The sequence below is a fragment of the Hemicordylus capensis genome, chromosome 3 (genome assembly GCF_027244095.1).
Source record: "Hemicordylus capensis ecotype Gifberg chromosome 3, rHemCap1.1.pri, whole genome shotgun sequence".
In the NCBI taxonomy this organism is placed as follows: Eukaryota; Metazoa; Chordata; class Lepidosauria; order Squamata; family Cordylidae; genus Hemicordylus; species Hemicordylus capensis.
The window spans coordinates 323,784,294-323,808,817 of record NC_069659.1 but is presented as its reverse complement, the minus strand read 5'-3'; the positions used below and the strand labels follow the sequence as shown (position 1 = coordinate 323,808,817).

At 42.1% G+C, this 24,524-nt stretch overlaps 1 protein-coding gene across 6 annotated transcripts in view; it reads left to right on the top strand.

The window, feature by feature from the left end:
- PLCH1 (phospholipase C eta 1) overlaps nt 1–24,524 on the top strand; it is a 204,264-nt gene that overhangs the window by 164,340 nt on the left and 15,400 nt on the right. For all 6 annotated transcript variants that reach the window (XM_053309997.1, XM_053310000.1, XM_053309998.1 and 3 more), the window contains 8 exons: nt 1,407–1,475; nt 6,389–6,483; nt 7,128–7,225; nt 10,273–10,452; nt 12,936–13,043; nt 13,959–14,083; nt 15,820–15,904; nt 21,062–21,208. In XM_053309997.1, the coding sequence (XP_053165972.1) occupies nt 1,407–1,475; nt 6,389–6,483; nt 7,128–7,225; nt 10,273–10,452; nt 12,936–13,043; nt 13,959–14,083; nt 15,820–15,904; nt 21,062–21,208 (907 nt within the window). The remainder of the gene's footprint in view (nt 1–1,406; nt 1,476–6,388; nt 6,484–7,127; nt 7,226–10,272; nt 10,453–12,935; nt 13,044–13,958; nt 14,084–15,819; nt 15,905–21,061; nt 21,209–24,524) is intronic.

Sequence of the window (24,524 nt, the reverse complement as noted above, 5' to 3'; positions counted from 1 at the left end):
TGCCCCTCAGGCAGAGGTGTATCTAGGGGAAATAGCACCTAGGCCAAGCACTGAAATTGCGCCCCCTGTCCAAACATCTGACACCCATCTTTCAGATAACTTTACCATAATATCAGCTGAAAAATACTGATATTTCAAGCTCGTTAATCTTTTAATTTTTCAAAAACTATTTAGCAGTGGACGTAGCCAGACAAAAAAAATGCTGGAAAACTACAAATTTCAGTATGCTGGGGCTCATGAAATACCCAAATACTATGTGGAGGTGTACTTGGAAAACTAAACAGAAGTGCCTGTCTAATTCTCTACTATGCACTGTAGCATCACTATTACATACGTTTTAAAAATAAATGGAGAATTTGACTTTTCCCAGATACTCTGAAAATAATTAAAGGATATGCAGAGTAAACTGTGTCAATTCTTAGAATATATTCTAGTATTTCAGAAAGACAGTTAAAATGAGAGAAAGAGAGCAAAAAATTCCCAGTGGGCCTTAATACTAAGGATTTCACACTGATTCAAAAGACAAACTCACCATTAATAGCCATATTATTAATACATCACATTTAACTCACTTATCACAAGAAGCAAAATAAGATCAAAAGAATACAATCCTAGCTCATAAGCTTCAGCTCAGTATTCACAAGCCCTGATTCTCTGTACATAGTGCCAATCTGAATATGTGTACAGTGACTTATATTAAAGTTTCTTTTAATTTTTTTAACCTGTAGACCCTTCGGGGGGCTTCCTAAAGGCTGTGGGGGCATGGTCTGCAAAGGTTCCTCTCCCCCACTGGCCTCTAGGGCCTCACAGGGACCATTTGAGCATGTGTGGTGGCCATTTTTAAATATATATATATTTTTAAATGAAAACAAAATGGCCACCGTGCATGCTCAAATTGCCTCTGCAAGGCCTGGCATGGCCTAGGGCCTCACAGAGGCCATTTGAGCATGCACGATGGCCATTTTGTTTTCAGTGGCCATTTTTATTTTTATTTTTAATTTTAAAAAATGGCGCCCCCTTCAAATGGTGCCCGGGGCACATGCCCTGTCTGCCCCACCTTAGATGCGCCCCTGCCCCCAGGTTCCCATGGGCATTTGTCAACCGCCCCCCCCCGACTGTTTAATTATAGCTAGGGCTCTGAACTCATCAAATTAGGTGTGAAGCAAGCCAGCCTGGGGAGAGAATTCTAAAAATTGGGCCCCCACCACATAGAAGGCTCTTTCCCTGGTTGCAACCCATTTAACTTTCAAAGACTCAGACATTCAGGGAAGCATGTCTCATTATATTTTACATCTGGGCAGGTTTGTGTGGGAGTAGGTGGTCTTTTAATTTTGCATTAATAACATTCTTTTACTAAAAACTGTTCCTAAGTCCCAAGCTGTGTTGATTACTTATTTTTTTCACAGAACTCAGACATGAAAGATAGTGGCAAGAAATCCCACAGTAAACTAATGAGCAACTTTGGTAAACATAAGGTAAGCAGAATTGGAATTTTCATTATATGTTAGTTGAATGGTTTTACTATATAAAATGAGTCCAAGAAGGCAGAAACTGCAGAAAAGTATCAACTGCAAAGGATGAATAGTTCAGCTTTGGATCCAGTTTTAGAAATCAATGTTCTTAAACTATGTTAAAAAGCAAGGTTCCCAGCTTGTATACCCTGGTGCCCTGTAAGTAATTTTTTCTGGTGTGATTATTAGGGATTTTGGTAATATTTATGATTTTTGGCTCCTGTTGTTGTTGTTATTTTGCAGATAGCTGTCCCAAATAGGCAACAGAGATTATCATTAGATCTATGAAATAAGTAGTGACGCAAGATATGTGCATTCTTGATTCAGAGCTGCATTATACTGCTTAGAGAGAATGAGTATTTGCATGGAAAGTACAATGTGCATTTAAGCTTATTGAAGATAATCTAATAATAAGCATGTGATGCAGAACAGTGATTTAGAGCTACATTGCAAAAGTAATGTAACTGCTTTTGCACATACAGTAAGTAGCCTGGACATTTGACATTGAAGATGGAGTTACCAACAATAAGGGATACAGTTGGCACATCCCTAACTTCTATGTGGGGCTGACATAATGTACCTTAAGGACGTCGCTGGAGCATTTCTCACAGCTTCTGGTAGCACTTACAGAGGAATATAGGAAGCTGCCTTCTGCTGAATCAGACCATTGGTCCATCTAGTGCAGTATTGTCTACACGGACTGGCAGATGCTCTCCAAGGTTTCAGAGTCTTTCCCAGCCCTACCTGGAGATGCCAGGGATTGAACCAGCGACCTTCTGCATGCAAAACAGATGCTCTACTACTGAGCTATGGACCCACCCATTACACCTAACCCACATGTTTTCAGTATAGACTCTGCATACCAGCTGCTAGTACCCTGTTTCCCCGAAAGCTGCTAGTACCCTTTTCCCCCGACCTACCCCGAAAGTAAGACCTAGCAGTAATTTCTGTTGTACCGCTAATTGCCCTAGTGCATTTTGGGGGGCTAAAATTAATATAAGACACTGTCTTATTTTCGGGGAAACACGGTAGTAAGCTTCAAATCAGTACTGGCCCAGGGTAAACTCAGAATGGAGAGAAGCCACCAGAAGCTTGTGTCAATTGCCAATGTCCAATGATAGCAGATAGCACTAGTAGATTAGGAGCTGGCAACTTTATTAGAGAGAAGGAGAGAGAGTAATAAAGAATGCAGAATGTTTGTTTCCTAGTGCTTACTCTGATGATGATCTGGTACCAGACAAAGACCTTTTCTTACCTTCCCAGGTCTTTTAAATTGCTATTGATAGAATTATCTGCTCCTGTGCTGTTCTCTTGCTGTGTTTTATTGTCGCTTGATTTTACTTTGTATTTATTGCATTGTATTTTGCATTTTAAATTGTGTTTGTGTTGAAGGACAGGATATAGAAATATATTAAATAAAAGAAAATAAGCATAGTTCAGGCTGATTATAACCAGGCCCAAATTTTTCAAAATTAAGGCTGCAGAACGTAGAACTTAGCTTTATGCTGAGGGGTTTTTAAAGATATAAGATCTGTTTAGAACTCATTTTCTTTTTAATAAACTTCTGCTACAGGTTTGTGTACACACACACATTCTCTCTCATCTGTAAAATTTCTGTGGCTTTCAAGGAACTAAGAAGGAAACTTAATGAGTTGTGCTATTAATTCAATTTGAAGATGAGTTCCACAAATACAGCTTATATTTGCTAATGGGTGCTATTAACAATTGAAATTCCCAGCACACTGATGAGAGAACAAATGCTATATAGTAAAATGCTTATTAAAGATATCAGCCTCTGAAGAACTTACAGTTACTGACTGCTTTGAAGACTGCAAAATATTTCAATAATATGATCATTTCAGCTAATTAGCTTAATTAGACCTGACCCATTTTCTTCATATCTGTATAAAAAATGAAATGAATATTCTCCTTAATGACCCTTGCAAGAAATGACTGACTAGATTTAATGATGATCTAAACCTTAGAATATTTTGAATTTTTTAATGCTTCTGGCTAGAGAGATATTTAGTGATGCTCTACTGAAAATTGTATATGTGTACAGTCTTCTGAGATTTTTTTTAAAAACAACTGCTGCAGATTGCAGTACATTTCAAAAGATGATAAGATAACCCCATCAGCCTAAAACCATTTATAAGAACTGTAGCCAAAATTTGCTGGAGTGTGTTTAGTGTATGCCCTTTCAGATCCTGGCATGCTTCAAAGGCTGCATTTTGCTGGTCTTTCCTATAGGGATGTGTGAACAGGCTAGAATCTGAACCTATTCAACATCAATCCAACTTGGTTAGAAGGTTTGGGAACTAGCCGAACCACACCCGGTTTGGCTCGACCCTGGACCGAACATACACACACCCCGTTCAGGGGTTTGTCAAGCCTTTTAGTAAAATAATACTAATTGGGGGTGTGTGTATCTTTTTTTTAAACTTACCCCTCTGGTGGCTTCTCCAAGGTGGCAAGGGGAGGATTCTGTGGAGGTTCCCCCTCCCTCCCCCCCGCTGGCCTTCCTCATTTTAAAAAATCATCTGGTTTGGACATCTTTGGCTCTTTCCGGGACTATTCCCCTGCACAGTGGCCATTTTGGAGGCCGCTGCGCCTGCACGGTCAGCCATGCAGGGTCTGACTGTGCTGGCGTGGCAGCCTCCAAAATAGCTGCCACGTTGGGGAGTATGGACTTTGAAGAAAAGCTGGACATTGAAGAAGCAAGATAGAACAAGCATTGACACTTTTGAACTTGGGTGCTGGAGAAGACTTTTGAGGATACCATGGACAACCAGGAAAACAAACAAATTGATCCGAGAACAAATCAATCCAGAATTTTCATTCGAAGGACAAATGACCAGGCTCAAACTATCATACTTCAGACACATTATGCGAAGACCCAGCTCCCTTGAGAAGTCCATAATGCTGGGAAAAGTTGAAGGAAAGAGAAGAAGAGGATGACCAGCAGAAGGTGGATGGACTCAATTACAACAGCAATGAATGCACCACTGAGAGACCTTAAAGGCCAAGTTAAGGACAGATCATCCTGGAGAGAATTTATCTATGTGGTCGATAAGAGTCGATACTGACTTGATGGCACTTAATCAATCAATCAGTATAGAAGGCTCTTGTGCAACTCCCGCAGTCCTCGTATATGTGTTGTTGTGCCGAAGGGCTCATATTTCTGAGCAGTGTTCCCTCTAAGAAGGATTCCCAGATGCTGTTGACTGCAGCTCCCAGAATCCCCAGCTGCAATGGCTTTTGCTTGGAGATTATGTATGTATGTATGTATGTATGTATTATTTCATTTCTATACCACCCTTCCAAAAATGGCTCAGGGCGGTTTACACAGAGAAATAATAAATAAATAAGATGGATCCCTGTCCCCAAAGGGCTCACAATCTAAAAAGAAACATAAGATAGACACCAGCAACAGTCACTGGAGGTACTGTGCTGGGGGTCAATAGGGCCAGTTACTCTCCCCCTGCTAAATAAAGAGAATCACAACGTTAAAAGGTGCCTCTTTGCCAAGTTAGCAGGGGTAACTTTAACAATGTTTCCTATTAGCTTTTTGAATTTTACTTTGTGCCATACAATGATTGTGATATTCATGCTACCTAAAACATACAATTGCGTTCAAAATCTGTAGAGCAGCACAAAATTAGCAGGCTTCCCTGTTTTCTGCTTCTGACAGATGTGCACTAAGGATTGCTGACATTCTTGTAAATGAGTATCTTAAATCTTTTCGATTTATTTATGTGAGTTGTATTCAACAACACCTGGGAATCCCTGTTAGAGGGAACATTGCTTCTGAGCACTTTCGTACTCCGGAAGGGCTCAACAAGACTGGCAACACAATGTTGAGAAGCAATGATGTGTTTCCGGTCTTGTAGAGCCTGTCCGGATTGTGAGCACCATTTGGAAAGAGCTGTCTGGCACAATAGCAGACACATACACACAGGAGGACTGGGGGAGTTTTGCAAGGGCACCTGGTACGTCCTCACAGACCTTCCTTACATGTGCATTTTATTAGTCAAGATCTCAGCTATTGTATTTTTTGTGAACTAACTGCATTGTTGCAGCCAATGGATATTCCAGGTGATAGGTCATTCTCCTGCCCGTTGCAGTGGAGGGAGAAGGCAAGATCGACTGGATAGCCTGTATGGCTCCTGGGAGGACGTGCAGGCTTCTGGGGATTGTAGTCCCTGGTGTATATGATCTCGATAACATTTCAATGGTCCAAGTGCTATCAAATTCAATTGGAGAGTTATGCATATGCTTCATTCTCTCCAGCTGAAATAAACAGGACCTACAAACTCTTAATTTTGGTTGGATTATACAAGCAGAAGGTTGCTGGTTTGAATCCCCACTGGTACTATATCAGGCAGCAGTGATATAGGAAGATGCTGAAAGGCATCATCTCATACTGCGCAGGAGACAGCAATGGTAAACCCCTCCTGTATTCTACCAAAGACAACCACAGGGCTCTGTGGTTGCCAGGAGTCGAAATCGACTTGATGGCACACTTTACTTTATATACTTTGTTGGGAAAATTAGCATAAATCTGGTGGTAATGTTGAGGGCCCTGTCCTCTAATCAATGAATAATGCAGCCCAACAAAATTGAACAGCTTTTAGTGTAATACACAATGGGGAGGATCCATTTATCAGCAGCATGCCAGTTTGCATGCAGAAGGTCTGAGAGTCAGTCCCTGTTATCTCCAGGTAAGAGGCTACAAGAAAGCTGGGGTGGGAAGCACTACCTCCTGAGACCTTGGAAAGTCACTACTAGCTAGACCAGACCATACTGAACCAATAAGGCTGCTTCATATAGTTTGATGTTCACAATACTAATACATCTACTTTGGGCTTCTCAAACAGAAGGCAGGTAAACCAAGGTCCAAATCTCATAGCACATCTGACGACGAGGATTCTCAACAAAATTATTCTGGCAAGGAAGCTGGGCAACTATGCAGGTTGGTATTGTCACTTCCCCCTAGCCATTCACTGCTAGATCAAGCTTTCTGCTAATGCCCCCTTTTCATGAAATGTGAATAGCAATTACTTTTGGAATGAGCAGCAGCAATGCTGAAATGCACTGGAGGTGGAGAAGAGGGCACATTCAATCTTAGATGAAAACAGTTTGAATAAATTGTACCTCAAAGACTGTCTCTGTTAATTATGAAAGTGAGTATTATAAATAAAATCTAAAATTTATTGTAGATACCAAGCTACTTTCCCTATTGCCTCAAGTTTCTTGTGAGTCTTGCCTTCACTTAATAATATAACTGATTTATATCCAGGTACTGCTATTTCTGTTGGATAGATGCAAGGAGAGAAGAAGAAGAAAATACAGGGTTAAAATGAATCAGTCTTGGAAATTGTTTCATCTTCTAGCCAGCCTATTTATTTTCTCTATTTTCTTGTATATATTTTTTTATGGTGTGCTTTCTAGTTGGATGATAACTGCTGTTATTTAAGAAAAGACTGGTATGCTTTGTAAGTAGATTCTTCTGGGCTTGATGTCAGATAGCAAGGCATGCTAGAGAAGGCAGTCTACACTTTTATCTACTTTTAGGAAATAATCTTTTCTTAATTAATATTTTTCTTTATTCGACAGATTGGGCCGACGGAGAAAAACCATGAAGCTGTGCCGTGATCTTTCTGATTTAGTGGTATACACAAATTCTGTGGCTGCTCAAGACATAGTTGATGATGGTAAGGCCACTGTGTGTGAATACTTAGGCATATGTTTTCCTTTTGCAGGGCATGTATTTATTACTTGATAAAGACTGAGCACATTGGGAATGTGTTCAGAAGCAATGTTGCAATGCAATACAAGTTGTTTGAGAGTATATTTTGCTACTGCTCAGCATTCAATGATTCATTCATTCATACCAGTTTGACTTGAACAGGAGAAGTTCCCAGTGATCTGTACCCAAGATATGTGATCCAGAAATCACTGACAAGATCATTACTCCTGTTGTAGTCCTGGAGGTAGCAACGAGATTTCAGTGAGCGTCCCCTGGATCAAGTGGTCTGTGGATTACAGTCAGTCCATTTTATTTTCAAACTCAACATCAAATGCCATTTTAAAGCACTTTCCATTATCTTATGCGCTTGGCTCATGTGCTCACAGGTTTGCAGAAAAGTAAAACCATGGCTCAAACTGGAAACAACATTCAATAAAATAGCACCCCAAAGCATTTGTTTGTTTGTTTGTTTATTTATTTTATTGTTAAATTTATATACCGCCTTTCATTAAAAACAATCCCAAGGCGGCATTCCCTATTCCAGGGATTTGCGGTAAGCGGGCAACATTATTTAAAGTGCAGAATTATTATTGCATTACAGTGTGGATTGTAGCACACTAGCTCTCACTAAGACTAGGTTACCTCACCCTAGGATGTAGGTTGTATCCACAAGAAACATGTGAGTGGGCCTCATACTTGTTCCATTGCATAACCTTGAATGTGAACCCGAGCTAATGTGCATACGTTTCTACTGTGCACAGAGTCAGCATCTGGGTGCAAAGCTGTTCCAGTCAAGATTGGGATCAAACATGAGGGATCTTTTCTTGACAAGCATTTTCAAAGCAGCACTCGAAACATGTTGACAGCTTTTCCAAGAAACAATTAATTAATTAATTGGAATTAACAATTAATTCCATCTGGTGGAATTAAGTTAGAGGGATCTGAATTACAGAGCACAAGTCTCCTGATTCTGTCACAGGAACTGTGTGTGTCTCTCGATTCTGCACAAGAATAACAAAAGTGCACAATTTAGAACTAGGCAAAGCATTTGGCACTCTTAGCACTCAGTGGGTGACATACCACACAACGCAGGCACTGCTGTGTCGTCCTAATGCAAGTTGCGAAAGCGCTCACTTGCGGAAATGCCAGAATTGCACATGGGACTTGTGCAATCGCCTGGACATTATTTCCAATGGCTGCGTGATTGTGCAAGCCTACTTGCACAAGTTCAGCATTTGCACCAGTTGTGCTTTCTCAACTTATTCTATATATTTATACACAGCCACTGGAACTAATGGCCAGGTGATTGCACAAGTCCCTTGTGCAATTTTGGCATTTCCGCAAGTGTGCTTTTTCGCAACTTATTTATTTAATACATATTTATACTTCCCCATATGCAAGTCCCTGGGTACTTCACAATCTTCTTTGCATTAGTAAGATGCAGCAGTGCCTGTGTTATGCTAAATGAATGCAGAACATTGCACGGTATGTCAGCCATTGCTCCGCTTCCCACCCCACCCCGGTAAAAGCAAGTGCATGAATCAAAACCAAGTTAATCACTAGTAAGACCCATTGCTTTCGGTGAGGGAGCTGAACGTGTGCAGGTGTCCCTGCAACTGAAATGAAATGGACAAAAGTACTTGTTTGTGGCGTAAGTTTCTGGTTCATATTTATTTATTATTGATTGATTGATTTGATTTGATTTGATTTGATTAGTATACCGCCCTTCCAAAATGGCTCAGGGCGGTTTGCATGTGATTGCAAACCGAGTCATATGATTGCAAAGGAGTTCTTGCAATTGTAGTTACTATAATCCCAAACAAAATCTCAGCGGCATGGAAAGCAGCTGGTTATCATTTCCAGTGCTAAGTGGATGGAACATAAGTACTCTGACCTCACCTTAACCTAAGCAGACAAGATACAAATATGTTTAGTTTATATAATTATTTCCACAGATTTTTGTTAGTAGCTCAAAATAATGAGGCTTTTTAAAGGCACTGACAACACAGCCCTGGGATTGAGACCAGCCATCTTGCTGAATCTGTCTTGAGAGTTCAGAATTTTTGTCACATCCTTTTTGTATTCTCTAGACATCCTTAATATCTATTTCAGATCCAGGGAATCAATTTGAATGTAATGCTCTGCAAACAAAAAACAAAAACAACTCCCCCCCCCACCTCAAAAACAGCACTTGGAGGTTTTTTCCTGAATTGAACTGCTGAACATCTGAATATTACAGACATTCTTCATTTAGATAAATTGTTTTGTGTTATACATCTACAAGGAAGTAGTCATTACAGTGGACATGAATTCTGTTTAATATGCAGCTGTAGACATGGTTCGAAAATGCCAACATGAATATTTATGTTTATGAAATTGAACTTATTTCAAAACCCATTAATCTGAGTCGTGCCCACATGCGCTTTTATGCAACACTGTGCCAATAGCAAAGTGCCACGTGGTAGCAAAACAAAGGGGTATTGACCCTGTTGCTCCAACAGTGGGCCAAGAAGTCCCCTTTCACTTTCAAGTGGTGGCACTTGAGAGTGAAGGCAAACCCTTGACGTCATTTGCCGTCACTCATCATCTCATGCAGCCAAATACGATTGGCTGCATTCAGCCATGACATCATCACAGCTTCATTGTGACCTTGGCCCTGACTGACCACTTTATGGAGAAGCCCTTTAAAGTTGTTGTTGTTGTTTAATCATGCTGCAGCAGATTAAAGGAATAACAGCTGTAAATAGGTGCAGAAAAATGCACAAAAGAGTGGAAAGAGACTCCCCCCCCCCCCAAAAAAAAGGATGGTTAGGTCAATTTAGTTATTCACATTTTCATCTAGGAGCAAGAATGATTTATTTAGGTGTTTCCTATGCCATGGGCTCCCAGGGCCTGAGTGCATAAACCCATGTTTGTAAGAAAGCCATTTTAAACCACGCCTGAGGAATGTTCAAATGGTAACATAGAAGGTGTAGCCCCTTTCCTGGCATTTATTTCCTCTTCAACATGCAGGATCTGTGGGGAATGTGCTGTCTTTCAGCGAGACAAGAGCTCACCAGGTTGTGCAACAGAAGGCAGAGCAGTTTATGCTTTATAACCAGAAGCAGCTCACCAGAATCTATCCATCTGCATACCGGATTGACTCCAGCAACTTCAACCCTCTAGCCTACTGGAATGTCGGCTGTCAGCTGGGTAAGTGCTGCAGCGTGTGTGTGTGTGTGTGTGAGAGAGAGAGAGAGAGAGAGATGCATGAATCTTACCTTGGTTTACTTGTCTACATCTCAGTTGTTACCTATTCTAACATTGTGTTTTTGGCATCATTAACCTACACTAATGCCATGCTTTTGACAATAGGACATTCTGGGAGGTAATATTTCTGATATATTGTTTGTATTTATTTATTTATTCATTCATTCATTCAATTTCTATACCACCCTTCCAAAATGGCTCAGGGCGGTTCTCAGAGAGAAGTAATAAATAAATAAGATGGATCCCTGTCCCCAAAGGGCTCACAATCTAAAAAGAAACATAAGATAGACATCAGCAACAGTCACTGGAGGTACTGTGCTGGGGGTGGATAGGGCCAGTTACTCTCCCCCTGCTCAATAAAGAGAATCAACACGTTAAAAGGTGCCTCTTTGCCAAGTTAGCAGGGGTCCCTTTTGCCATTCTTATCCTGATTAATCATGTGGTACTATACAAAAGTGTAGACCTGTGATAATGTAAAGTGAAACTTAGGAAGCTACCTTATACCGAGTCAGACTATTGGTCCATCTAGCCTGACAGTGGCTTCTCCAAGATTGCAGGCAGGAGTCTCTCTCAGCCCTGCCTTGGGGATGCCAGGGAGGGAACTTGGAACCTTCTGCATGCAAGCATGCCGATGCTCTTCCACTGAGCTATAGCCCTATGCCCTAGGGGGAATATTTTACAGTGCTCACAAATGTAGCTTCCCATTTGGATGCAAACCAGGTCAGTCCCTGCTTAGCAAAGGAGACAATTCCTGCTTGCTGCCACATGTCCAGCTCTTTTCCAGATGATAAGTGGGTGGGGTGGGGCCAAAGACTGGTAGCTCCAGCTTGTAGAAGTTCTAAGTGCTTATGGACACCACCAATGCAGTAAGGAATGCAGCAGCACTTTTTCTCTCTCTCTCTCTCTTTTTGGCCTGCTGGCTTACGCCTTTGCTAAAATAAACCACATTTTGATTTTGTAACTGCTGGTCTGGGTCTAGTGTGTCTAATCCTAAAACTCCCCATAGCCTAGCTGTTCAGGGTGCATTGGGGTTAAAAGGGGCTACTCTGGGGCTAACTATTCTACCCTATCAGGAGTGCCATTATAGGAGGGGATTCCACAGTCTGGCCACCATCATTGCAAAGGTTCCTGCCAAACATGCCACTGAACCTGCAGGACTTGAAGCAGAGCCCCACTCGGAGATCTTAGTGTGCAGGCAGGTTCATTTGGGAGGAGGTGGTCCTTCAGATATCCTAGTCCCGAACCATTAAAGGCATTTCAGCAAGTTAAATTGTGCCTAGAAATATGTTTCAAATCCCCACTGGTACTATATCGGGCAGCAGCGATATAGGAAGATGCTGAAAGGCAACATCTCATACTGCGCGGGAGGAGGCAATGGTAAACCCCTCCTGTATTCTACCAAAGAAAACCACAGGGCTCTGTGGGCGCCAGGAGTCGAAATTGACTCAAAGACACACTTTACTTTACCTTTAGAAATGAACTGGAAGCTTAAGACAGTGGGGTATAGAGGTCATATGTTCCCACTGCTGGGCTCCCAACAACAGTTTAGCTGCAGTATTCTGAACTACCTGGAGTCTCCAAGCACTCTTCAAGGGCAGCATTGCATTGCAGTAGTGGAGCCTCAGGGTGACCAAGGTATGGGTGGGTGATTGTGACTAGCTCAATAAATCAGTTTATATACACACACGGGCTATTGCACATGGCACACTTGTCTGGGGGCTGAGTGAAAGGTGCTGTGACGGGGAAGCTGGAGTTACCATTTCAATTAATGGTTTAGAAGAGGAGAGCTTGTCTTGTGGTAGCAGGCATGACTTGCCCCCATAGCTAAGCAGGGTCTGCCCTGGTTGCATATGAATGGGAGACTTGATGTGTGAGCACTACAAGATATTCCCCTCAGGGGATGAAGCCGTTCTGGGAAGAGCAGAAGGTTTCAAGTTCCCTCCCTGGCTTCTCCAAGATAGGGCTGAGAGAGATTCCTGTTTGCAACCTTGGAGAAGCTACTGCCAGTCTGTGAAGACAATACTGAGCTAGATAGACCAATGGTCTGACTCAGTATGTGGCAGTTTCCTATGTTCCTATGTTCCTAATCAAAGTTCCTTACAGCAGAGTGGGAGTAGGGGTAGGAAGGGTACAAAATCCACCTGGAGCCAATGTGGCGTAGTGGTTAGAGTGCTGGACTAGGAGCAGGAAGACCCGAGTTCAAATCCGCATTCAGCCATGATACTTGCTGGGTGACTCTGGGCCAGTCACTTCTCTCTCAGCCTAACCTACTCCACAGGGTTGTTGTGAGGAGAAACTTCAGTATGTAGTATACCGCTCTGGGCTCCTTGGAGGAATAGTGGGATATAAAATGTGGAGAATAAAAAATAATGCAACATTATATCAGATGAAGTTTTTAACAATCCAAAACTTGGTTCATTCTACAGTGGCGTTAAACTACCAGTCTGATGGGCGTGTGATGCAGTTAAACCAAGCCAAATTTAGTATTAATGGGAATTGTGGATACATCCTGAAACCTCAGCAGATGTGCAAAGGTAGGACTGTGCAAATGCCTTGGATACCATTGTGTGCTGTTATATGTTCGTTATTTTATGCAGTCATGCTGCAGTATGCTCACTACAATAATCATGGCAGTTTTCTGATGGAAGTTTCAGGGCAAAGCTGATAGAGTTCAACTTCCAGAACCCAATTACCAGAGCAAAAGCAATGTACTAAACAAGACTGGGATTTCTCAAACCATTGCAGGAGCTAATTAATACAAATCTGTCCTTGTAATCCATGGCTAATGAATATATGCAATGCTTGCTGTCATCTAGACTGGCAGGCAGAAATCTAAGTACAGAAATGCCCTAGAATGCTCGGAAGGGGGGAGGGAGAGAGAGGGAGAGAGTCAGAGAACATGCTAAGTGTAGATATTGTTGCATAAATTCTTGTGTTGCCTCAGCTTTATTTGTTATGAGCAAATTTTGGACGGACAAAAGGAAGTAATTTTTTCAGACAGCACATAATTAATTGGAATTCTCTGCCATGGGATGTGGTGGTGGCCACCAGCTTGGGTGGCTTCAAGAGGGACTTAGACCAATTCAAGGAAGACTGGCCCATCTGGCTAATCCTGATGGCTGTAGGCTACCTCCATGTTCAGAGGCAGGATCCCTCCAAATACTAGTTGCAGAGGAGTAGCATCAGGAGAGGAGGCATGCTTTCATTTCCTGGTTTTGTGGCTTCCCAGAGGCATCTGGTGGGCCATTGTGTGAAACAGGGTGCTGGATTAGATGGGCCTTAGGCCTGGTCCAGCAAGGATGTTATGATGTTCTTATGTACTTGACGACTGTATGCTTTTATTTGGAGGTGTTCCTTCCAATTCCTTTTATTTGGAGGTGTTTTTATTTGGATATGTTCCATTCCTTGCCTAAATTATTGCACCTTTCCATGTTCTTTGTACGCTCTAGGTACATTCAATCCTTATTCTTCAGATCCACTTCCTGCTCTCCCTAAGAAGCAACTTATACTCAAAGTCATCAGTGGGCAACAGCTACCTAAACCTCCAGATTCCATGCTAGGAGACAGAGGAGAGGTAAAATGTACTGATACAGTGGGCAACATCCAAACTGTCAGAACGAAATCCCACTGAAATTAATGCAGGCCTGCTCAATTTAGCCCCCCCCCCGCTATTTTTGAACTACAGCTCCCATAATCCTGAGCCACAGTGGCCAATAGCCAGGGATTAGGGGAATTGTAGGCCAACATCTGCAGGAGGGCCAAAGTTGAGCAGCCCTGAATTAATGGGACTTAAGTTAGTCCTGACTGACTTGTCTCATTTATTTCAGTGGTGCTTAGTCATGACTAACCAATCTGGATGTTGCCCAGCATAAATACTTCTTCTATTAGCAGAGCTCATGTATTAATGCTTAGCAAATGATATTGATCAATATCATTAGAGTATCCAATATTTTGTATATTAATTGCACATAAATTTCTTAAGGATATGCATGCTACAAACCTAATGTTACTCACTCATAGCTATTACCAGCGTTCAAATTAAAATTCTTACCAAATTATACAATTGTAAAAGGCATTATATATTAATAATGTAGGGACTTGCTTCCTAATAATCTTTGCTTTGAGAGTTTGTAAACCTCAATAATTCATGATTTTTACTATTTTATATTTGAAATGAAAAGATAAATTATTGACGTTGGCACAAGAGAACCTCTCTTTTCCATAGTGTAATTGCTGGTAGAAAACTTGTCTTGTTCTGAATAGAAAACATCCCTCCTCTTTCTTTTCTTTTCTTTTTTTACACAGAATATTTGACTTGATACCTCATTACTGATTCTTTTTACCCTTCGTGGCATAGCACCCTCAAGGGATGGAAAGATTCACTAATAAGATTTGCTGTCCATACAGTGTAGGGCAATTAAGCAATTTAATTAATCTTTTATCTAAAAAATGTATGGGAAGTATTACATAAAATATCCTTAAATCATTGTATATAAGTAAAGGTTTTTACAAAATATTGTGATATTAAAAACCGTATGTCAGACAAGTAGAACAAATTGCCCACAGAAGACGTTCAGACTTTTTTTTTTTAAGAGCTTGCATTATGACCTGACAGAACTGTGTACTTGCTGGACTAGACATAGATTTAAGTCTTTTCATAAATACTTTAGAGTTACCTGAATGCTTAACTGCCCCATGTTGCCAGAACAGCAAATTTTATAATCTGTTCTTTCACCCTTTCAGAGTACTGTTCAATATAACCCAACTATAGTAATTTATTTTCATTTATATATAAGATACACATAAGTAAGCAGATGCCTTATACCAAGTCAGATATGGCTGACTCAGTCCTGTAGTATTGTCTTACTCTGACTGTCAGCAGCTCTGCAAAGTAACTTTCAGTGGTTCCCCCCAGTCCTATCTGAGATGCTTCAACTGGAAATGCTAGAGAGACAAAGCAACATGCTGCTGTACTTGTCATCTGTCGACTGTGGGCCACAGCTGACCTGTAGTATGTGAGAACTTGGACCCTCAACTGTATGGGTGCACTTCTTGCTTGTTCCTGGGATCCTGCTGATCTGTCATGGCCCCTCAGTATGGGAGACACCTGATTAGTGTCTCATCTGGGTATACCAATGGGTCCACATTTTGGCTTGTGTCTAAACTAAGATCTCAAGTGGTAACTTTTAATGTCCTGGTTGCAATCTAATAAAAGTTCCTGGTATAACAATCTCAGTTGACATTTTATGTGTGCATTTCATAAACGTATAATGATTATTTGGACTATTTTTCCCATCTCCAAAAATACAGATAATTGATCCCTTTGTTGAGGTGGAAATTATTGGGTTGCCAGTTGATTGCTGCAAAGACCAGACCAGAGTAGTAGATGACAATGGTAAGAGATACAACCTGAACCCTCTCTTATGTGTTATGTTTCCAAATGTTAGGGTGTGACTAAGGCTGCCATCCTAGGCATTACTTATCTAGAAGTAAATCTTTTTGAGCATACTTGGTTTTACTTCCAAGTAAACATACATAGGATTCCACTGTAAAGGTTCAGCGAATACCTAATAATCTGAGTTGAGTAATCATGTTATGCAGATGTATTCAGTGTGCAGGATAAGATAGAGCCCATATGCTTTTATCCCAAAGTTTTGTGCATTTTAGTACTAATCTTGTTTTAACATGCTTGTTTCCCTTGGATCTTATTTCCCCCTTGAATTAGGCTTTACAATGGGACAGAAGCCCAATTCTACCTAGAGTGTCTTTTATGTGAACAATATTCCCAAGCATTTATTGTAACACACACACACCTCTTATCTTGTAACTTGCAAAACAGTATTTCTGCTAGGATGTCAGACCTACTTGGAGGCCATAAATGGCAATGCATGTATGCAGAGAACCATAGCATGAGCAGTGAGCAATCCTCAGGTATGGCTGCAGTCCCTGGTGGAGATTCCCATATTAAAAAACCTATATGGAAAAAATCCACTCTGCAATCATGAGAATCCCCAAAAGAAACTGTGGGCGTGGGGAGTGTTCATATACAACTGCTTTTCTTTTGGATTCTTCTCTGGGGCAGTCAGGGTATATTGCGTGAAGCCATTTTAGAATGTATGAACTAGACCTGAGTACAGTTGAAATCAAAGAGACTAACTTGTGGTGAACCACATTTGCCTGTTCCTATAACAAGACTGATATTAATAGACTCCTATATATTTGGGGAGGAGGGTTTGCTTTCCTGCTATCTGATTGCACAGTTGCATATTGTTAATGATGCTACATACTTGCAACCAGTTATCCTGATGTGCTTGTTCCATGTGGGTCCAGAAGCTCTTGGACCACTGTGCGTTCCTACTTGCTTCTGTGGAGCTGCCCCTCCACTGAAGTCAATGAACAGGCTCTGAATAGGTGGCGATTTTGTTATCATCACAGAATTGTATCATACTTGACTCTCGTTTGTTTAATATTAAACATATGCTTTCTCTGAGTGGTAAAGATTAAGGCAGTTCTCATGATCAGAAACTGGGTAGGACAAGTGTCAAACCCAGCTTCGGGAGCTGCGTGCACACTCTATTTTTAGTCATCTGTGAACAAACAACTAGGTGGGAGGAGGTGGGAGTGATCATGTGTAAGAGAGGAGATGGGTAGGACGGCTTTTTCTCCTACCTTGTGAAATGCTGGGTCTGGGAGCTGAGTATATAGGAACATAGGAAGCTGCCTTATATCGAGGTCCATCTGGTTTAGTATTGTCTACACAGACTGGCTGAGGCTTCTCCAAGGTTGCAGACAAGGGTCTCTCTCAGGCCTATCTTGGAGATGCCAAGGTGGGAACTTGGAACTTCTGCATGCAAGGATGGTGCCATCCAACCCAGTTCCTCTCTCACACATGATCATTCCCCTTTCCTCCTGCTTAATTGTTTGCTCACACATGATCGAAAATTGTGAAGCTATTCTGACGATCACCAGAAAGCGGGCTTAAAACATATCTGTTTGGCCTGGCCTTTCAGGGCTTTAAAAAAAATTTAATTTTTAATTTTTAATTTGATTTAGGGTTTTTAATTACTTAACACACACACACCCCGGCCTTGTGCAGATGGGAGGGAGTTTGTCCCAGCCTGTCCTGCATGAAGCCCAGGAAGGGTTCCGTTTGACACTTTTGGTCAAGGGGCGGGGTTTCGGCCAGGATCGACCGATCCCCGCCACATTTTCCATTCTCTCTTCAGTTGGGGCCAGGCAATCACAGGAGAAGGAGCTCTCCCCTCCCTCCCTCCCCGGTACAGAGCAGGTCTAGCGACTGGCCGCCTGAAGGGGCTGAGTAGGAATTTTTTGCTCCCAACGCATTGGCCACTGTTGGGGTTTTTTTCACCTACTCCGTTCTGTGTCCTGGGTGCGTAGTTAGAGTTAGGTCAGCCACAATGGCAGGAACAGTGCGGGCAGGGTGGTAATTTGAGGGTTAGAACATCGGTGAGCACCCTTGGATATGTAAAAGGGGTGATTGGTTAATCTCTCCTTTGTAGCCTGTGCGGCACGGGGAGAATGATTGCCATGAACCTGCTTCAGGACTTCTCCAACCTTTGGGCTGTGCGGTCCGGGGTGGACGAATGCCTAGAAGTATCCAGATCCTCTCTTACAGAAGGGGGGGTCGGCTTTGAAGGAATTGGGTGGGGTGTACCTGCCCATTCCCAAGCCAGGGTGTGTCACCCAGTAGGGTGCTGGGTAGGATTTCAGAGTTCTGACCTGCTTCTATTGGCTCGCACTGTTCTCTAAGGGTGATTAATCACCTGGTGTTCCAGTCTGCCATGCCTTGTGTAATAGTTAACAAAGTTGTGGCCCTTTTCTTCCATACTAAGTCTACGTGTCTTCTTGAGCTGGGATCTGGGGACAATGTTTAATTTTTGTTTTAAAATGTTTTTAAGTTGTTAGTTGTGTTATTGTTTTTAATTTGTTTTAGCTTTTCATTGTTTTATAAGTTTGTTTTAATTGTAAACCGCCCTGAGCCATTTTGGAAGGGCGGTATATAAATCAAATAAATAAATAAATAAATAAATAAATAAATAATAAGGGAGCCTAGCTTAGGCGGTGGTGAAAGCAGTGGTGATCGTCGGAACCACCGGGCTCGCGGGAGAGCCTGGTGGTTCCAAGGCGGCTGGCCCGCCTAATTCCCCCTCCCTTTAAATGAGGTTAACAGAGTGAGCACTCAGTTAACCTTGTTTTTCTGCTCGTGTGCTGCCATGGCATGCGGTGACACACAAGCAGACCCTCAACTGGGAGGCTACAAGCAGCGTCCCGGGCTTGGAGTTCCCCCTAAATGCCCCGCGTGCTCATGCGGGGCATTCTGGGACTTCCAGGGGCTGAACGGCCCCCGATCCCCACAGCCCTCACCAGCGCCATGATGGAGCCAGTAGTTGTGTGGGCGGCCGATCTGGCCGCTCAGTGCTCTGTGGGCTAAGCCCTCTCTACCCGCAAACCAGCTCAAGGCAGTGTTCTCTCTAATTTTTTTCCATCTGTGTGCGGAATGAATTTTGTTCTGGGTGGCAGTATCAAGGCCGTGTGTGCGCGCCTGCATTCAGAATGGGTGGGGCCTTCCTGATTCAACCTGAGCGGGATCTAAAATTAACTGAGCAGACATCAAGAAATGTGTGAGTATATTCCTACTAAGTAGAAATATTCCTTAGTAGAAATATTCCTACTATGTATTTGGAGCTGTCTTTATGATTACTGCAGCCAGGAGCTTACATACTGCTAAATGGAGACCACAAATAATCCCTACTGTAGATGAGTGGTTATTAAAATCATGGGAATATGCCTCTATGGTTAAGGTTACTGCTTACTTATAGAATACTTCAGATGAAACATTTATTTCTGTTTGGGAGCCTTTCATAATTTACAGTTGAGCTCGGTGTCAACACCCTCATCCAAGATTTGGCTTTTCTTTCTAGAATAGACGGCTAATTAAAGTGGTATTTCTGTGTTTTTTGTTTGTTTGTTTGTTTGTTTGTTTGTTTGGGTTTTTTACAATTCTTGGCAAGGGCAGTTTTGTGTGGGTGTGTGTTTTTTGGAAGGTGGAGAACAGAGGGCTGCTGAACCTCCCGATTGGTGTATGTAATTATGAGATGTTTAAGAAACATTAATGGTAAAGTTACTTTTATCTATCTTTTTTCCTGTGTCTCTTTTCTATTCTGTCATCTTGTTGAAAAACAAGAAAAATACATTATTCCAAAAAAAAAAAAAGTGTGAGCACACGCGCATGCCTTAGAGGGAACACTGCCTCGAGGCGCTTCACACTAATCGTGTGAAGCACCTCTGTGTGTAGCTCCCCAATCTGGGAAGGATGCTTGTCTTACCCAGTTTTTGATGGTGTGGACTGCCTTATTGTGTGTTAGCTTCTCAGCCAGAGAGCCACACTTGCGGCCCATAGGAGACACCACTATTTCTTGGACCTTGCACCAAAGAACACTGTCATATAGGCAAACAACTGTCTCAGGGCAGGTTTGAATCAGTCAGGCCAGTTCGGTTCAAAACTGGACTGAATTTGAGCCAGCCTGGGCTTGGCCTCGGCCAAACCGGGTCCAGTCCTGTTTGCAGGCCAGCTTGGTGGGTATACGTGTAATGGGGAATCCGGCAAGCATTCCCCTTTACAAATAAAGGGGGATTCCCTAGCCTAAGGAGGAGAGAGCGAGCAAAAAGGTACTTGTTACCTTTAATTCCAGCTGGTAGGGAAGGCAGAGGCAATGGTGGGGGCTCCTCCAACCCTCCTGCTGGTCTCCCAAATAACAGCCTGGGCCAGCTGCAGCCCAGTCTGGGCCTCTTCACACATGCAAAGGCCATTTTTGTGACCACACGTGTGCAGAGGCTATTTGCATCACCCCATGATTCGTGTGGTGATGCAAATTGCCTCTGTGCATGTGAGAAGGTCACGAAAATGGCCTCCTTGCATGTGCAGAGGCCTGAACCGGGCCACAGCCTGCCTGGGCTGTCATTTGGGAGACTGGCAGGCGGGGTTGGAGGAGCCTCTGCCACAGCTGTCCACTGTCCCTGCCACCTGGAATTAAAGGTAACAAGTACCCTTTTGTTCACACACACACCCCTTGTGCTAGGGAATCTCCCTGTACTTGTAAAGGGGATTCCCTTTTACAAGTATACCCCCTGAACTGCCCGTGAGCCAGTTCTTAGAAATGAGGGTCGATCCAGTTCAAACTCGGACCGCCTAAACCAGGCTGGTTCAGTTTCAAGCCCAGTTCGAATCAAGCCAGCTCGCACATCCCTACTCTCATGGATCTTTTAGTAAGTGATTGAAAATTACTCCTGTTTTGGGAGATGTCAATATCCTTCCAAGCAGGGGTGACTGGTTTCTATATTCTCAGAGGACACCATATTCTGCAGACATTAGTCCAGGGGCCAGAAGAATACGATCTCTGACCAGAAGCAAAGTACCTCCTGAGTGCTCTGTTCAATGAACATCTGATAATCTTTGATATATAATGATGACAGCTTACATAGATATCTTTTTGCTTCTCCCCAGACTTATTTTATGCTTTACCCTTCATAGGTTTTAATCCTGTTTGGGAAGAAACTCTCACTTTCACCGTCCACATGCCTGAGGTAGCATTAGTTCGGTTTCTTGTTTGGGATCACGATCCAATTGGCCGAGACTTTGTTGGACAAAGAACTGTGGCCTTCAGCAGCCTTATGCCTGGTTAGTACAGTTTGCTTTCATGTCTGTTCTTCAGCTGAAAACCAGAAGTCCAGTAGCAGGCTGGCACCAGAGGGAAAATGGCAAATTGTCTCCATCTACACTGTGGATATGTGGAGGGTGAGGAGAACAAGCAATGTTCCAAGCACACGAAGTATGGGCTAGGGAGTAGGAAGGCACATACAGACAAATGAGGAAACAGTCCTCATCGGAAGCTAAGTCTAGACAAGACTGAAGTAATTAAGTTTGATATATGACCAGGCTGGAGTGGGGATTCTTAAATTTTATTTGTTTGTTTAATAATAATAATAATAATAATAATAATAATAATAAGAAGAAGAAGAAGAAGAAGAAGAAGAAGAAGAAGAAGAAGAAGAAGAAGAAGTCAGACAGGTGTTATTGACTGGTTTGTTTTATCCAGACATCGAGTCCTTCCCAAGGACCTGGGATGCCAGAATTTTATTGTCAATGGTTATAGATATCGTCGCAGAATATAGGCTGTTCCCAGTAAAGCTGCTTTTTGTAATTGGCTGATGGTGATTTCTGTGGCCGCTATGGTGTTGAGGTGCTCTTCAAGGTCTTTTGGGACTGCACCCAGGGCGCCAATTACCACTGGGATTATTTGGGTCTTCCTCTGCCACAGCCTTTCAATTTCAATTTGTAGATCTTTGTATTTGGTGATTTTTTCTATTTATTTTTCTTCTATTCTGCTATCCCCTGGTATTGCTATGTCGATTATTTTCACTTGTTTTTCTTTCTTCTCGACTACAGTGATATCTGGTGTATTGTGTGGCAGATGTTTGTCTGTTTGTAGTCGGAAGTCCCATAATATTTTTACATCTTCATTTTCTTCAACTTTTTCAATTTTATGGTCCCACCAATTCTTGGCTACAGGTAGCTTGTATTTTTTGCAGATGTTCCAGTATATCATCCCTGCTACCTTGTCATGCCTTTGTTTGTAGTCAGTCTGTGCGATCTTCTTACAACAGCTGATTAGGTGGTCCACTGTTTCATCTGCTTCTTTACAAAGGCGGCACTTGCTGTTTGTGGTGGATTTTTCTACTTTTGCTCTTATTGCATTTGTTCTTAGTGCCTGTTCTTGTGCAGCCAGTATTAAACCCTCTCTTTCTTTCTTCAAGTTGCCATTCTTAAGCCATTGCCAGGTCTTGGAGATGTCTGATTTTCCACTTATATTGTGTAAATATTGACCATGCAGTGGCTTATTTCTCCATTTTTCTGCTCGGTTCTTGACTTGTTCTTTCTTGTAGGCCTGTTTTGTTTCATTGGTGTTGAATAGTTTCGCGTTCCTGACCATCTGAAGTGCATCTTCTTCACTGTCCTTGATATATTCTTCAAGGCCTCTTTTCTACTCCTCTACTGTTTGATGGACTTGCAGCATTCCTCTTCCACCTGAGCTGCGAGGGAGGTAGAACCTATCTACATCACTGCGGGGGTGCAGAGCATGATTGATGGTCATGATTTTCCTGGTCTTACGATCTAGCGTCTCTAGCTCTGCCTGGGTCCAGTCTATTATTCCTGCAGTGTATCTAATAACAGGTATAGCCCAGGTGTTTATGGCTTGTATGGTGTTCCCGCCATTGAATTTGGACTTGAGGATTTTTCTGACTCTCCTGATGTATTCACTTCCCATTTTTCTTTTAACTTCAGTGTGTGCGATGTTATCAGCCTGGAGAATGCCCAAGTATTTGTAAGGTTCTTTCTCTTCCAGGTTCTTGATGTTGCTTCCATTGGGCAGTTCTATTCCTTCTGTTTTCGTTATTTCCCCTCTGTTCATTATTAATGCAGCACACTTGTCTAGTCCAAACTCCATTGCTATATCGCTACTGAATATACGGACAGTGTTTAGCAGTGATTCGATTTCTGACTGGGACTTTCCATACAACTTCAGATCGTCCATGTACAGCAGATGGTTGATTTTACTGGATGTTTTAGAAGTTTGGTATCCGAGGCTTGTTTTGTTTAGTATTTGTGAAAGTGGGGTCATGGCGATTACAAACAAGCAAATTATTGGTTGTTATTTCTGCAAGTGCAGCATTGACATCTTTTAATGCCTGAGCAAGTTGTTTTTTGGCAACTGTTTTTAGAGCGGGAAGTCGAACCCTGGTGGTTGTTTGGTTCATGTGCTCAGTTATTTTTTGCTTTAGTTCTTGTTGCTTTTCTGTTAAACGGCATTTGGGTTTTTGAGGTGAAGGCAAAGGGGAGGTTGCCTGGTTTTGATTTTGAAACAGTTCAGCAACGGTGGTATCCTCTATTTCCAACACCTCCTCCATCTGCGCCTGAGCAACTGCTTCAGTTGGTGGTAATTCTTCTTCCATATCTTGAGCCTGTGTTGCTCTTTGCAGTTCTTCCAGCTCAACTCCTGTGAATACTTTATTTCTTATTATGTATCTTCTCTGGTCTGCTAGCCTTTGTTCTGTTATTTCTGTATCTGGATGCTTCTCTTTCCAAATTTGGTACATTCTTTTTTAAATAACCTCTTCTAGTTGGACTAGACTTGTAATAGCAGATCATTATTTCCTTGTTGGCATTTTTTGTATATTTTTTTCGGTTAAGCGACATTTCTTCCAGTAGCTTTGCTGTCTCCAGCCCTGGTTGCTCAACTGAAGATCCTGAGTCCTGTAGCCCACTTGCCACCAGATGTCCAGGGACTATAGCACCTGGCGCGGTCCTTGTTGACCCGGGCGACGACCGATCCGGTATAGATTTATTAAAGTTACGTCTCACCATATTGTTGATGGGAGAGGCACTCTTTGTCTGGCTCCTCTGGTGAGACCTGTCCAGTATGGTTGGACCTCTGGCATAGCTCTCACCTTCATCAGAGCACACAAGCCCCACAACCACGTCAAGGTAGTGCCTCACTGGGGGTTGTTGTTGTTGTTGTTGTTGTTATTAACATATTTCTATACCGCCCAAAACTTGCTTCTCTGGGCAGTTTACAATTAATTAAAATCATTTAAACATTAAAATCAATTCAACAATTGAAATAATTTAAACATTAAAATCCTTAACATTAAAATAAGTTAAAAGCCAACATTAAAGGTATTAAAACTATAAATCTACTGAAAAGCTTGGGTGAATAAAAATGTCTTCAGTGCCTTTTTAAAAAATTGCCAAAGATGGGGGCAAAACAATTCAAATCAAAACCCAAATGAACAAAACCAACAGCAAAACATAGTAGCCACTAATCAAGTATGAGAACTACCAACTGGAATAGGATTGAAACACAACATTCTTAATCTGCTTGTATCCAGAAGGGATGGAACCAAAAGCACAGCCAATGGAAGAACATTGCAAAGCC